At 43.4% G+C, this 14,583-nt stretch overlaps 2 protein-coding genes across 2 annotated transcripts; both read right to left on the reverse strand.

Moving 5' to 3' along the window:
- Positions 1-480: 480 nt before the first annotated feature.
- Positions 481-3,488, reverse strand: dnajc9 (DnaJ (Hsp40) homolog, subfamily C, member 9). Its single transcript, XM_083988765.1, has 5 exons — positions 3,153-3,488; positions 1,820-1,960; positions 1,247-1,501; positions 955-1,041; positions 481-859 (listed from the first exon to the last, which is right to left on the reverse strand). The coding sequence occupies exons 1-5, from the start codon at positions 3,324-3,326 to the stop codon at positions 755-757; spliced, it is 762 nt and encodes a 253-aa protein (XP_083844891.1). The 5' UTR covers positions 3,327-3,488; the 3' UTR covers positions 481-754.
- A 1,857-nt stretch (positions 3,489-5,345) lies between these two features.
- Positions 5,346-11,989, reverse strand: ndnfl (neuron-derived neurotrophic factor, like; the record flags this gene model as incomplete). Its single annotated transcript, XM_083987694.1, has 3 exons — positions 5,346-6,799; positions 9,456-9,580; positions 11,811-11,989. The coding sequence occupies 3 exons, from the start codon at positions 11,987-11,989 to the stop codon at positions 5,346-5,348; spliced, it is 1,758 nt and encodes a 585-aa protein (XP_083843820.1).
- Positions 11,990-14,583: the final 2,594 nt, after the last annotated feature.

A 14,583-nucleotide genomic window follows, 5' to 3' on the forward strand; every position in this document is an offset into this window, starting at 1 on the left:
CATTATTGCACACAGGGAAGAGAACATGAGAAGCCACCTTGTACGTTTTTTGGTCGCCTTTCTCTCCATTAAGGCTCAGTTGAGATCAGAAGAGGGAACATGGCGGATGTCTACAAGCGCCGGCAGAACATCTCGCCTTTGCTACTACACCTCATGTGTGAACGCGAGAGGCAGTTACAGAAAAACACTTTGTAAATAACTAAGGGAATTCATTTCTCGCATCTGTACAGAGCACTGTTTGATGTAAATGTATCTTTATTACCTGAGTAAAGCCAAGTGGGGATGCTTTGACAGGTAACATCAGGGTTACTGCACAAAGGGTAGTTTTCCCCTCAGTCATTATTATTTAAGTTATATATCCGACAGCCATGCTACAAAGGTGACAAAGCTTGAAAATCAAAAAGTTTTTCTTCGATGCATTTCCTTTGATTCCATTTTATACAAGAGAATAAAAAGCTGTGTACGACTTGTGTATATAAATACAAATTTATTTGTGTTTACGAACATTGAAAACAAAATACATAAATGACAAAGACATAAAAGATGCATTTACATTTTAATAGATGTGGCATAAAAAGCTACCGAGGCCAAACAAAGGACAGTTTTATGAGGAGGAACACGAAAGGGAACAGAACACTCCTCGTACATGGACTTGAATGTCCTTTAATCTTGAGCTGTTTTTTTTTTGCTACGATGAAACCTGCCACGATTTACATAACATTTTATCTGCTACAACCAGAGCCTGTGCGCTCTTTCACTTTTTCTTTCCTCTCTTAGATTTCCCACTTGGTTTGGAGTATTTTGCTTCCAGGTCAGACAGGAAACTGTTGAAATTCTTCTCTCTTGACTGCTGCCTTTGCTGATAAAGAGACAAGAAACAGTCACTGAGGGAGAGAGAAGAAAACAAAAACAACCTTTTGCCAATTACATACATGTGCATCATGTGTTTGTTACCTGGAGCATCATCACAAGACTGTCGTCCTTGTCGTCGAGCCCCATCTCCTTCTGCATTTCCTCTGCTTCTTGTCTCTCTCTGTCAGCCTGGAAGGAAGGTCAAATGTAATCACATTACTCGACAAAGCTGTTGAAGACATCAGCGCCCAGTGCTTTGTGAGTAGATACTGCGTGTGTGAGCATATGTTTGACTCATATCTCGTGCTAAATTTACATTTGAATCAATAGAGTTATCCTATTATAGTGGCATCTCGAGAGACAATCCAGAGAAATAAATTCTGTGGCTTCTCACCCTCTTCCTCCGAGCCCTCTTCTTCTTCTGTGTCTCCTGAGTGAACGCTGGGTACGACGGGACCTCTTCGCTCTGGATGGCGGCCTCGATGATGCCGCGGAGCGTTGGCTCGTCCTCCTGAGAGCAGCACAGAGCCGACTCCATGATGGCGTCCATGTCTCCCTCGTGCTGCACGTACAGCTGGATCAAGTCCTGCCGCTCTTCGTCGGAGCCCTTGTACTTCTTCTCAAATTCGAGGATGTCCTGCACTGTGACCTGGGACATGGAGGCAGAGGCAGAGCAGGTCGTCAAGACTCATTTAAAGGTGTGTGACACTTGCTGCATTGGCTTTAAAATTATATTATTGTGTAGTTTTATAAGACCATGACAGATAAACTAGGAGAGGATGCATGAATCCACCATTACCCCATTTATAATGCAATAACTCAATAACCATAATCCCTATTCACAGTGCTCTATATCATTGTGAAATTCAGAGCAACACAAAAAGAAAAAAGTGTGTGGCTCATAAATGAGTCAAATTAGTAAAGAAAGAAAAGAACCCCCCCACCCCACCCAATTGTGCTCCAATACCTTAGGGAAGAGCAGCCTCCAGTGGTCTTCCCAGCAGCGGTCCTGGCTCAGGACGTCAGACTCTTCGTCCACCACTCCCTGCTCATCGTAAACAGCCCTCTGCTCCTTATCGCTCAGCACCGCGTACAGCTTCCCCAACACCTGGAGGGAACAAGAGAGAGACAGGTGAGAATCAATTTGACACACATCTGCAGCCTCTCACTGATGTGGAGAGATGCTCAACTGGAGATGGACCGAGGGCGCAAGTTATTATGTGTTTATTTAGGTGACAAGATTTGCTATGGTACATTAGGGATTAGTTCATGGTAAAATGCTGTGATATCTTTTAAACTCATCTCAAAGAGATAAAGTAAACGCATGTCTTTGATCATGTTAGCATTTTACGGGAAGTATTGTAATTAATCCATCAGCAGTTATGTTTACCTGGTTGTTGCCCCAGTGCTATAAAGTCTTATCTAGGAGGTATTTAATTCATTGGACACACCAAAGAGACAGACAGCAACATTTCCATCTGGTTATTAATTATCCACAGCTTCACAGTCAGTTATGATTGTTTATCATTTTATTTTAAACCATCAACTGTGAATAAATACCCCCAAAGCATGGGCCATGGCTGATGTCTTTGAGATTTGTATAATATTCTCAAGTACGATTGATTTATCCTTCAAACTTTATATATTTTGTCAGACCAAAACTGATATAACTGAGCACTCTGACCATTGTTTTCATTCTCAAAGGAGGTTAAATCGAAAGCAACTGGACTTAGTTATTTGTCTGGGAAGACGTTTCACCTCTCATCCAAGAGGCTTCATCAGTTCATGTACGCATCTGACCAGGCTGACCAGGCTGGGACTGGTCCATCCCAGTCCAGGACCAGTCCCAGCCTGGTCAGCCTGGTCAGATGCGTACATGAACTGATGAAGCCTCTTGGATTCCCAGACAAATAACTAAGTCCAGTTGCTTTCGATTTAACCTCCTTTGAGATATTATTACCTGGACAAATGAGAATATGCACAGGCTTATTGTTTTCATTGTGTTTCCTTCTTTCCAAATCTCATTGATCTCTTGTGACCCTCCGGAGGGACCAGATATTTGTATACAGTATTAGGCCACTAATGTAAAATTACTTCCAAGTAAACAGTAAAATACTGTAGAAGTAGAATAATTAATTGATACCATAAGCACGCGGCTGCCACTAGGACTTGAACACATTTACTTCAGCAGGACCGTGGTACAGGACTTTTCACTGGTCATGGTGGACCTATACGTTCATTGACGCTGACCGTGGCCCACACACTGGTGGGTTGTGGGTCGTGGGTGTCTGACAGCTCACCTGAAACTTCTCCGTGGCCAGCGGGTCGTCAGGGGCTCGGTCCGGGTGGACTTGGAGCGAGACTTTATAGTAGCTCCTCCGGACCTCTGCCTCGGCCGCGTCCTTCTTGATGCCCAGCACCTCGTACAGGTTCGGGGTCTTGAAGAGCTCCTGACACCGCTCGAGCAAACCCATCCTGCTGCTGCTGCCGTGCGGTTTCCCCGGTTACAGGTTTTTATCTCCGAGGCGACCGGAGGAGTTAGTAACGGCCGAGTTTAACGTCTGTAGACTCTGAACTCTGCTGTTGTTTGGTTTCTCGCTGTGTTGATTTGGCGCGCTAGCTTGTTGCCGCACATCCGTACGTACGGCGACGTGCTTACGTAACCAACAAAGACGACCTCTCATTGGTTCCCAGTATTGACTACGTCAGACTATATTATGAAGACTGACTACGACGGATTTTTTTCTCTTTTTTTTATCTATAACAATTTATTAATATTATAACAACATTATAAACCATTTTGAAACCAAGATGCTTTCATTTTATATTATCTTATTTATTAATTTTCCGTATTTACGGCACGTTTTAATACTCTTTTTTTTTCTTTTCTTTTTTTCTATGTGTTTTAATTGTTGTGTTTTTTATATTCACAAGACTTGATTGTGATTTTTATTTTTGTCATCTTTGTTCATTCTTTTTTTCTTTATTCTTTACTACTAAGGGTGTTTGGAGGAAAATAACTTTCGAAACCTTTCTGTACTGAGAAGGGGAGAAAAAGCAAGCAAACTCTCAATATCCCTTTGACGATTCTTTATTGCAGGACAGGCAAGCACAGACGTTTCGACTTCGGTCGAAACGTCGGTGCTTGCCTGTCCTGCAATAAAGAATCGTCAAAGGGATATTGAGAGTGTGCTGGCTTTTTCTCCCCTTCTCAGCTGCTGCCGTAGCCGTGCACCTTTATCCTTTTATATTTTTTTGGGTGAGTGCTCGCTTCTTCCTCCTGTGAAATCTTTCTGTTCAACAGAGAACTTGAATTGAAATTTGCAACTCTTCTCATTCATCTTACCAGTTCTCTTTTGAAATATTTGAATAAACTATTTATCAAGAGTCTGGATATTATAATTATTAATTAATTACATGTATACAACCCACACTTATTATGAAATTAATCCCAAACCGTATGGAATTATACTTAAACACCATAGATTATCAGCTGCATTACCTTTGACTTTTCACTGACTCATTTTGACCCATCTTATGTGGCCTTATTTACATGATAGGTGGTAGACATTTAAGTAATTACTTGGCAGCTAAAGGACAGAAAATAAACTGATGCAGTAGGGTTACTTCAAATCCCTGAACATGTTTTTACCAGTAATATTTCAATCTAAATCTTACTAACTCAACCTCACTTAGGTCCTAGACATTATACAAATTTGTGTGGTGTTGAGCTGATCTATGACAGCTAAAAGTGGAAGCTAACTGAGAACTATTTTTCAAGCGAGAAAATCTAATCTGACAGTCCAGCATCATTGAGTCAAGAACGTACAGATACCCTAGTATTTATTGGTGCGTTCGAAGCAGCACAAGAATACATCAAAGACAATGAGGCAAGTCACTAAGTATTTTTCACTGCTTCATGCGAAAGCAGAACACAACGATACACATTGACTTTGAACTAAGCATCTGTAAATTGCACCCATCTGTGTTTATAAGCCTGTACAATATGCAGCACTGGAGATATACACTGAAAACCCCCCTGTCTCAGATGTTATCCAATTATTGCCCCATCTGTTTCTGTTGCATATTTGGCACAGTTTCTGTTGTTGTTTTTGTGTTGACTTTCTGTCATCACAAACCTCATCTGTCCTTTGTACTCAGACACAAAATAAGCACTTGGACAACTGGCACATCATTATCATGATCAACAATGAAAAACAAAATGACAAAAGCACGAGAGTTGTATTGTAAATGTTATGAACTTTTGCTGGTGTGCAGATCCTTCTCATATGCTTTCCATCCACTTGCATGGACAGTGCAAGTGGAGTTTAAATGTAACCATTGCTCCTCCAGGGAAGATTTCTTTGTTATGATAACAGTCTCTCCACAACAGTCAAATGGCTTCGTTCTCATGGTCAGTCTTTACAGCATGTCCCATGGCATTTTCCCCCTAAACGGCGACAGTCTACAAACCTCCTGCAGGGGGCGGCAGCTCAGCATTCCTTTCTGGTCTTCACCATCTTGCTGGCGTACTTGATAGGGATCCCCCAGCGTCTCATTAGATAGACATCAAACACATAGGCCATCCCTGGCTCCAGGCCCCCAATCACAGCTGTAGTGACGGCCCGCCGAGGATTCAGCTCCTGGAAATACTTGCAGAGAACCCTCTCGGTGTCAGAGCGGGACTCTGGTCCCAGACAGGGCGCAGTCAGAGCCGAGACTCCCCCGGCCTCCTCCGCTTCACCGTTCCCCAGCTTTCTGCGGTACACACAGTACAGACTTCTCTCCTCTGTGCCCATCCAGGCCAGTGTGACGCTGTTGCAACCACGCAACCGGTTGAAAGACTTTATCTGCAAGGTGGAGGGCAGAGACGGGACCCCCCTGCGGTGGTAAGCCGAGGAGGTCTGCATTTTGACCGAGGCCGTCAGACCGCCTGGCAGAGCGAGATCTGTAGCAGCAGGGATCTGGCTGCTGCTGGTTCCTTCTCTCTCTAGGTGGATGAGATAGGACGGACTTCCCTGGAGCCAAATGTGCACTAAATCTCCCCCCACGGGCTGAGATGTTAACACCTGACCTTTGCTGGACACCGTGACCTTGACCTTGACCTTTTCATCGCAGCTCTGCAAGGTGAGGAGGCCGCTCTGTTGCCAGCCCCGCGGACGGAAAGTGAAGAACTGCTCCGAGTTAGAGCCTCTCTTGTGGAAGGTCACCCACCTCAGCTCTCCTTCTCTTAACGTGGTGATGGCAGGCCGAGCCTCCTCGTGCGTCCGAGCGAACGTCCCCTTGTAGGCCATGCTGGTCCCGTTCAGCCTGTCCATCACAAAGACGTCAAAGTAATACTGGGTGTCGGGCAGGAGCTCAGACACGGTGCAAACGCTCTCTGTCCCCTGACACGCACATTGGAGATCAGCATGCTCATCAGCCAGGGAGGAGGTCGGACTCTGGGCTTCAGGATAAGTGTCCCACTGCTGCCACCACCACTCCTTCAAAATTGGCCACACGGTCACTCCCCTCTTCCTCTCCTTCTTTTCTTGCCTCTGGTCTTCCTCTTTCCTCATGCTCTCCCGGGCTGCGCAAAGGCTCGGGTAGTTTTTCTGAGAGTTGACGAGGACGCAGTAGTCGTAACTTTTCTGTGCCTGCGGGAGGCCGGTGATGGAGGCGCTGGGCGGCCAGCTGAGGGTGACGCTGGTCATGCCTACTCCTAACGTGTGAACACGAGGGTCAGCCGGGAGCAGAGGGTAGTTGCCCGAGGGACCCAGGCCTTCGTGGAGATACACTGTCGCTCTGGTGTTCTGCTGTTTGGAGCGCAGCCTCAGGATGTAGATGGCGGCATGCGGATGCGAGGGACCCCTGTAGGTGTCGACTGAATCACCGGTGAAACTGTGAATTTTTTCCTCAGTCCCGGGACCTCGCCACCACACCTCAGGCATGCTCTTTTTGGTGCTCCCTGTGAGGAGAGAGAGAAAGGATGAGAACATATCTGTAAACCAAATGTATAAGTCCATCAAAGTCCCAGTGTGACTTAACTGTGCAGAAAAATGCATGTTCAGGGCTGGGCACTGTTTTCGTGTTCATTTACCAGAGGAGGAACATCTCTCTGTGTTCACAATAAATCAGAGACGTAAATAATACCTCAAAGATTCAGGATACATAATTATGAAGAATGATTAGATGTTGATTTTAAGAATTTTACCAAGTTAAGTGAAGTTTTGTTTTGTGGAGACATCAGAGACAAATATTTATTTCAGACAGAAAACGTATTAATATATTTTAAGATACATCTGGATGGGCTTTTCATAGAATAACAACAAAACACCAGGCTCTTGATTCCTCATCTTAAAGGAATAATTTGATATTTTGGAAAATAGGATGAGAAGATCAAAAACCACACACAATTAATTTAGCTAATCATAAACGGGCTGGACTGTCAGACTACAGTTCTCTTTCTAGAAATGACATATACTACATACAATGAGACTGGGGAAACAGCTGAATAATTTATGAACAAAATTTCTCATGAAGACAGTTGGTTTTAGAGTATTAAATATTTCTTGTTGGAGCAACTGTGATTTTGAAGAAATATGTTCATATGATACACTACTATACTGTTTCCCAATTATGTTTTTCTGCGCGATTAATAACAGCAGAATCACTGGCTAGGCTATTTCAAGGAAGATTTGAGGCCACAGTGAGTTGCTACTGGAAACAGTCAAGTGGTTGTATATTTTCTAACTTTGGTCTAAGCCATGTGAGTTATTTTCCATAGCTTTTAGTCTAAAAGCTGAGGTAAGCTCACAGATATATGGACATGACAGAGGCATCCGTCTTGTCACCTAATTTTTGCAAAAAAGCAAAATGTCAAACTATTCCATGTGTATGGATGGTCTTTCCAGAGACTCCTGTGGTGCCCAGCAATTCATATTTCTTGTGTCTCCGACAGAATGAATAAAGTATTGTGGATTTAGTGAGCCGGAAAAAGCCACTAGTAGCCTAACTACACAAATTTAAGCTTCATCAACAGAAAAATTATGTGCACCATTATGTGCAAGGTGATCTCTGAGAGGGGAATGGTTTCAACACCACAGCAATGATTGTGTTTGCTTTTACACAGGGACCCCTTGTTTCTCTACCTCCCAAATGATAACAGCAGTTATAAAATCATGACACTGTTCTGGGGATGTGTAGTGTGTGAACACAACTCTATAATGTAGAAAATACACACTGTTTTGTCACTATATTTTAGGGGGCGAAGGACACATAAGCGCTACACATTGCATAAAGTACTTAAACAATCAAAGAGCTGCCGAGCAAACCAAACCTGGCTGTGATGAAATCACTGAGCAGCTAATAAATGAGCAGTTAAATAAATAAAATGTCAATTGCCACTTCAAAATACAGCTGCCAGTATTTTCATTCATACCTAAAGTGTTTTCATTCTGAAGTACACACTCCTCACTTGAATGACGCAACTGGCAAACAAACACCAAAAAAAAGCCTGTCACCACTCGTCCTCTCTGTTCATCTCTCCCCCACATGAGAAATCACTCCTCAAATGAGACCAAATGTTACAGAATCAAAGTGAATAATTCAGCCTGGCAATGGGGACCCATGAGCTCAGGGTCTGAATGATTCATGTGTCATTTTATAACTTCATAATGTTATTTCACCATGTAGGGGAGCTTGTTTAACCTGGAAAAGGGTTCATGAAAAACCCCAATACGCATTTCCTTATCCAGAAATCTGTACCTGAAATGTGATCACGTTGAGCTTAACTTTACTGCTCTGACTTTAGTTTTGAAACCATTATGTAATTGTGCTGCGCTGTGGTTCCTCTGAGTTTATTTGATTAGTTTGGTTTGCTAAGCACATAATACTGCGGACTAACTACGCAGTTTTATTTCATTGTTTGTTCAATGTTTGAATCAAGAGTTGGCGGTCCTATCTTTATGCGTGTGTGTTTTACGAGATGTTAAAATCTAAATCCTCATAGAAAAATGTGACAGCCAAAATATGATAACATTCACTGTCTGTGTCCTTGCAGGAGATAGTGGTTGGTGTTTAAAAGAATAGAAAAATATATAGTCAGGCTTTGAACTGGAACAAATGGATACAACGTGCTGATAAGCACATTGTATCCATTTGTATGTAAAAGAAAAAATACTATTGGTCTTATCTACATGAGAATTGTGACATTTGGAGACAATTGCTTCTTCAAAATAAAATGACTTTAGCTATGATGTAATTAGTTTATTGGTCTATTAATGTGATGAAATGGTTGCAGTAGATTCAGATTGTGACCTCCACACTCCAAACATCCAAAGTCAAACAAAAAACCTGTAAACTTTTCCCCTGTTGTCTTGCAATAGTTTGATAATCTTCACTATGACATGACCACCAAAAGTTCTGGCTATAAAGCTGCTCCAAAGACTAAACTCTCTTCTTAAGTCAGATTAGAGTGTTTGTCCTCCTCTAATTCCCTATCTGTGATACAGTGATGATGATAATATCTTATTGATTGTCTTGGCTTAGTTAGATGCAGTGATGATCTTGAGGGTGAAATTAGTGTCTGAAGGTGCAAAGTTGTGGTGTCGTGCTCCACTCACACTGCGGACTCTTGAGGGGTTTGTCCTTCAGGGTGCGGGCGGCCAGGCTCCATTCGATGGGGAGGTCGCAGGGGCTGACGGTCACCGACATGGCGGGGGCCTTCTTCCTCAGTGTGAAGTATAGCCTGCGGAGGAAACACCAGATAACCACAAGAAGCTGTTTGATTCCTCACAGGGAAAGTCAAAAAGATAACATCCTGTTTCCATTCAGCTGCAAGGTGATGGATGGGAAGACAAGATATCTTCCAGTGCATACTGTGCAACATTCTTTCATTTTGCTGGATGATTCGCAGATATGGCGGCGCTGGTTGTAATTTTCTTCCGTAAAGCTTGGCAATTTCAACGTTGCAGCTGTTTGAAACCTTTGCCAAACGCTGTCTTTCCGTTTGCCTACATGCTGATCAGTCATTTGATAGCGGATCATGAGAGGTGACCTGCGAATCAGATGATAAGGCTGCATTGACAGCCTCAGATGAATATCTGCCTGTTTGCTGTAACTATCTGGGATCGTGCTTAGCATAGAAACTATTATCTCCCTTACTGTGATGTGATCACATTCAAATAATCACTGTTCTTTAACATTTAAGCCAATGTTAAGCTGTTTACAACCACAAAGATGCTCGAATAGAACACGTCTGTCTCTTTTAACCTTAACTTTTATGTAAAATGTCATTTCTTCACACTTAATTACCCTTCGAGAAAATAAGTAAGTGTGTGGTTATTTGTTAATAAATATTTGTTCTCCTTCCACACCAACACCATTATTCATGATTCTGTGCAGATGGTGGTTGTTTCCAAACAGATGTGCGACACTGTCATTCTCAAGGGCGCTTTGCGGCTTATTTAATAGAGTGATTAATTTCAGAATCAGTGTTTTCTCTCCATTATTTGCTGTGTGGTTCTGCATGACTGCACTGGTGGACAGACTGTGGCACACAGGGAGATTGCGTTTCGCAATTTTCGGCTCCCAGTTTCAGAAAGGAAGCACTGGCACCGTCGTGTCAGGTTCAGGCCAAATGGGCTTCACTTCCTCTCACTCTCTCTACAGTGGTGCTGGAATCAGCCACTGTCTCCAAAAAGGTGGTTAGGGGGGCGGAGGGGGTGGCTGGTGACTTGTTATTGAAGTGGGAACAAGGGCACATCTGATGAGCAGGCCTCAAGATTTATTCATGGGTCTTCAATGAGCTGCAAATGAGGAAAAATCTTTACTTTTTTATGCGAAGGAGTCGTGTAGTGTCGTCGTGTTGAGTTGTGAAAACTTCACGCAATTTAGCTCCAGATGTCGAGTCATTGCAAAAGCAAAATGAGCTGATTCAAAAATGTTCTATTGGGATTTTTGCTGGCTCCAGCTTCTCGCCTGTGACCTCCACACACTTACAAACAAACAGGTATGACCACATGTGAGATGGCACAGTGCAGCAGGCTGACTTAATGGGAAGGCACCTGGCAGAACTACCTCTAGTGGAGAAACCGCTTTTTCAGCTTTAAAAGGCCTCTGACTAACTATGTTGACAACCAGCTCAAATTTTGATGGACCATTAAAACATCCAAAAAGTTTTGAAAGTTTTTATCAGCTCCATCACTGTCATTCATGAGACCTCGGTCCCAGCACACAGGTCCAAGGCTGAATTTCTTTCCCAGTTCGACCATGGAGCCAGCGCTGGTCTGGCTATGAGAGGAGAGGCCTATATGAGCGGCTGAAGAGCTCCAGCTTGACTCAGAGCTGGGTTTCCCCCGCAATGTGTAAGTAACTTAATGGAGACATGATGTTGGATGTCTGTTTTCCTTCAGTGACCGCCCGGTCACCGAAAATATAATATTAGCTGTCTCACTCTTTCCCTTAATTTGCATAATTGGCAAATATTGTGATTGCTAGCTGGCTAACTGTCAGCATTGCAGTGTATTATATCATGGCTATGCTAGTGCTGGCTAACAGCTGTGGTAAGAGTGTGCTTTTATTGTTTCAGTTGTGCTTCTTGTTGCTGATGCTGGTGGTCTAGTCCGATGATGATCAGGTAAGAATATTGATTTATTATTTTAAAAGCTACCAAGTCGTTGAAGTTACTTTTACTACATTTCTTGTGATATTTCTACACTACTGCCACTGTTTCAGATCTTCAGCTTTATCACAGAACATCATAATCAGAGGTTAAAGGCGATACAGGTTAGTATTTTGTCTGTTGTTTTCTAAAACATAACTTCCTCCTAGTTGAAACTCATTAAAGTCAACAGTCAATCAATAATCAACAGATGAATCAGCATCAAAACTAGCCGTTGGTTGCGACTTTGAAGGCCTGAAACAGCCCATATGCATCTGGCTTCATACTCCCTATAGGCCATGTGGTGTCATCCTACCTGCGGGTTCGTCCTTTGGGGAGCGTCGTAGAGGTGATCTTTCCCTCTGGTAACCATGTGGTGGGGCGAAGTGGTACCTCGTTCTCAGGTGCCAGCGCTGAGTGCACCTGGGGCCACGATGAGCTGCAGAGCAGAGCCAGAGCTGCACTGAGACACCAGGACAGGGACATCAGTGCCATCGCAGCTTCTTCCTTCCCGTCTCTCTTTCACTCTTTGACTTTCCTCAGTCTCCACGTCTTGGATGTCTCCCAGGCTGTGTGAACGCATGGTAGAAAGGTCAAGAACATCAATCAACACAGATACACACACACACATACACACATGCACACTGTAATACACTCAAACACACTTAGTTAAATTTCTACAGTACCATTCACACAGACACTAAAGAGCTGTAGCAGCTGATGATTCATTGATATGAAGAAACATCCTATCCTATTCAGACAGAATTATTCATGCAGGGGAAAAGAAATTGCCATGCTATATTACTCTGGTATGTGTGTGTATGTGTGTGTGTGTGTGTAGCACAGCTTGACACTCACTGTAAAAAATCACCCATCACACCACTTTTCAAAGTGTGAAGTGGGTTGCTAATATCACTCTGAAGTCTATGCCTTTACATCTACATTTCTATTTTTAGTTGGGGAGTTCAAATGGGTCTGTTCTCCAAATATCTTTCATCATGGGTATTAACGCTACTTTATCAGGAGAAAGGGACGCCTTACTGATGTGGGGAGAGGTACACAAACAACACCTGGAGGTGCTCTGATGCAGTCAAATCCAATCAGCATACATAAATGCAAAGCCTAACAAGAGGGACTTGTATCAGATGTTTCTGTTTCTCTCTTTCATCCTGTCCTTTATTTTATTTCATTCACACTCTATTAGCGTTTTCTTACTTTTTTTTCTTTTCTTTTTTTCATGCATGAACTCGTGTTTTGGATGCACGATTGTGTGTGTGGTTGTGATTTAATGATAGTAGACAGAATAACTACAGGTCTCAGCGTTCGTCTTTCTCCCCAGAGAAAACACATTTGTTCAAAGTCACAGTCTTCACAAACACACTCCCCGCTTGCCTCTAACAAGGTGTATTATGTCAGTGCTGTGCCCTATAGATCAGATGACAATCACTGTGGAACCATGGAGGCGTCTACAGAAGGTACATCTGAGTCTTTTGGGCCCCGGGACGCTCTGAGATCCAAACTCACAAACCGTTGCACAGCTACAAAGTCACACAGAGGCGCCTGCTCATTATCCTTGCACAGAAAGAGGGGAGTGAACGACCCATAAAGCTTTAACTGAGAGACATGCAGTGGGAGAGAGGCAGATTGAAATGGGAGGGAGGGGAGGGGGGGAGGCTAAGGAAGGAAGGGCTGTGGAAATGGAGAGCAAGAAGAGGAGGATGTTGGATCCTAGAGTAATTAGAGGGAAGGAGACGGAGTGAAAATGAGGAGAAAGAAGAGAAGAGAAGAGAAGAGAGCTGGACTCAGAAGAAGAAAAAAAAAACCCATTGCCATGCAAAAAGGTTGCAATGAATTTGTTTCTGTGTTTCAGCCAGACACATGAAGCTGATTGGTGTTTACTTTAGCCACCGTGTCGAATGGGCTCTAATGTGCCACATATTACCAGGCAGCCGCACAACCTCACAGACCCTTTCACCCCCCGCCAGCCCCCCCTCCCCCTCCCCCTCCCCTTATTTCAAACTTGATAAAGATGAAGAAACAAAAAAGGCTTGGCGGGCTTGTTTCTTCAAAATGCACCCGCTGATAAAATATGCATACGGCTCTTCAGCAAATTACGGCCAATTGAATTTTCATAAGGCAAAAAAAGACTGGGTCTTACAGAGAGAGGGAGCTTAGTGAACTTAACTACCGCCCTCAATAAATAAATACACACTCCCCTTTAAACACAGGAGCGCCTGACTTTGATGGTCCTGCACACTCTCTTCTCAGCTCTTTTCTTCTTTTAGATGAGTTTCCTACGTCTGTTATGTTTATCCCAGACAGTCGACTGACTGCGTTTATTTTGGAGACTGTTTGGGTATTAATTAAGGATACTTCAACCCCGCTCTCTTTCTCCTCTTTCCCTCTCTGCCCTTCTTTTCTTCTCTGTCTGCTTTTTCACTTCATTTGGCCGCCTGTATTTAGAAGTTGATGCAGGCTCAGTTTCAGAGGGACAGGTTGAGTGCTGTGTGTTATCTGTCCGCACATTGTATTAGCTATCTTCTATCTCCCTGTGCTCTGGCAGGACCATCTGCCTTCTGTTATCTGTGGGCAGGGACAGATTAAATGGCATGGGGTGGTCCCTGCAGGATCTGTTGTCCCCCCAAACTACTGTGGGCAGAGAACCGGCCTGCGGTTCATGGTGGGGGTTGATGAGATGATGGCAGGGTAACATGCAATGACCAGGGAACTTGATAGGATTTAACGGCTGATTTTCCACCACACTGCATGTGTATTCACATACATCAACCCTCCTCCTGTCTTCCTTACTTTCCGTGTCCCTTTGTGCCCGCATCTCTCATTTCTCCTCTCTCTCTGTCTCACGCACTTTCATACAGTATCATGTCCTCTCTTGATACGTACTTTGTGTCTTCTCTCTTGTAATTTACTTTTCAAATGACAAGGTAATTCTTGAGAGAAATAAAGACACGATGAGCAATGAAATACAAAAATAACAGATTAACATAGCCGTCAAGCATGCAAAAAATGTGACACTGTAAAGATGAAAACCATCCTGCAACAAATGAAAAGTGCTGTGCATATGTTCCTGG

The sequence above is a fragment of the Trachurus trachurus genome (genome assembly GCF_905171665.1).
Source record: "Trachurus trachurus genome assembly, chromosome: 15".
In the NCBI taxonomy this organism is placed as follows: domain Eukaryota; kingdom Metazoa; phylum Chordata; class Actinopteri; order Carangiformes; family Carangidae; genus Trachurus; species Trachurus trachurus.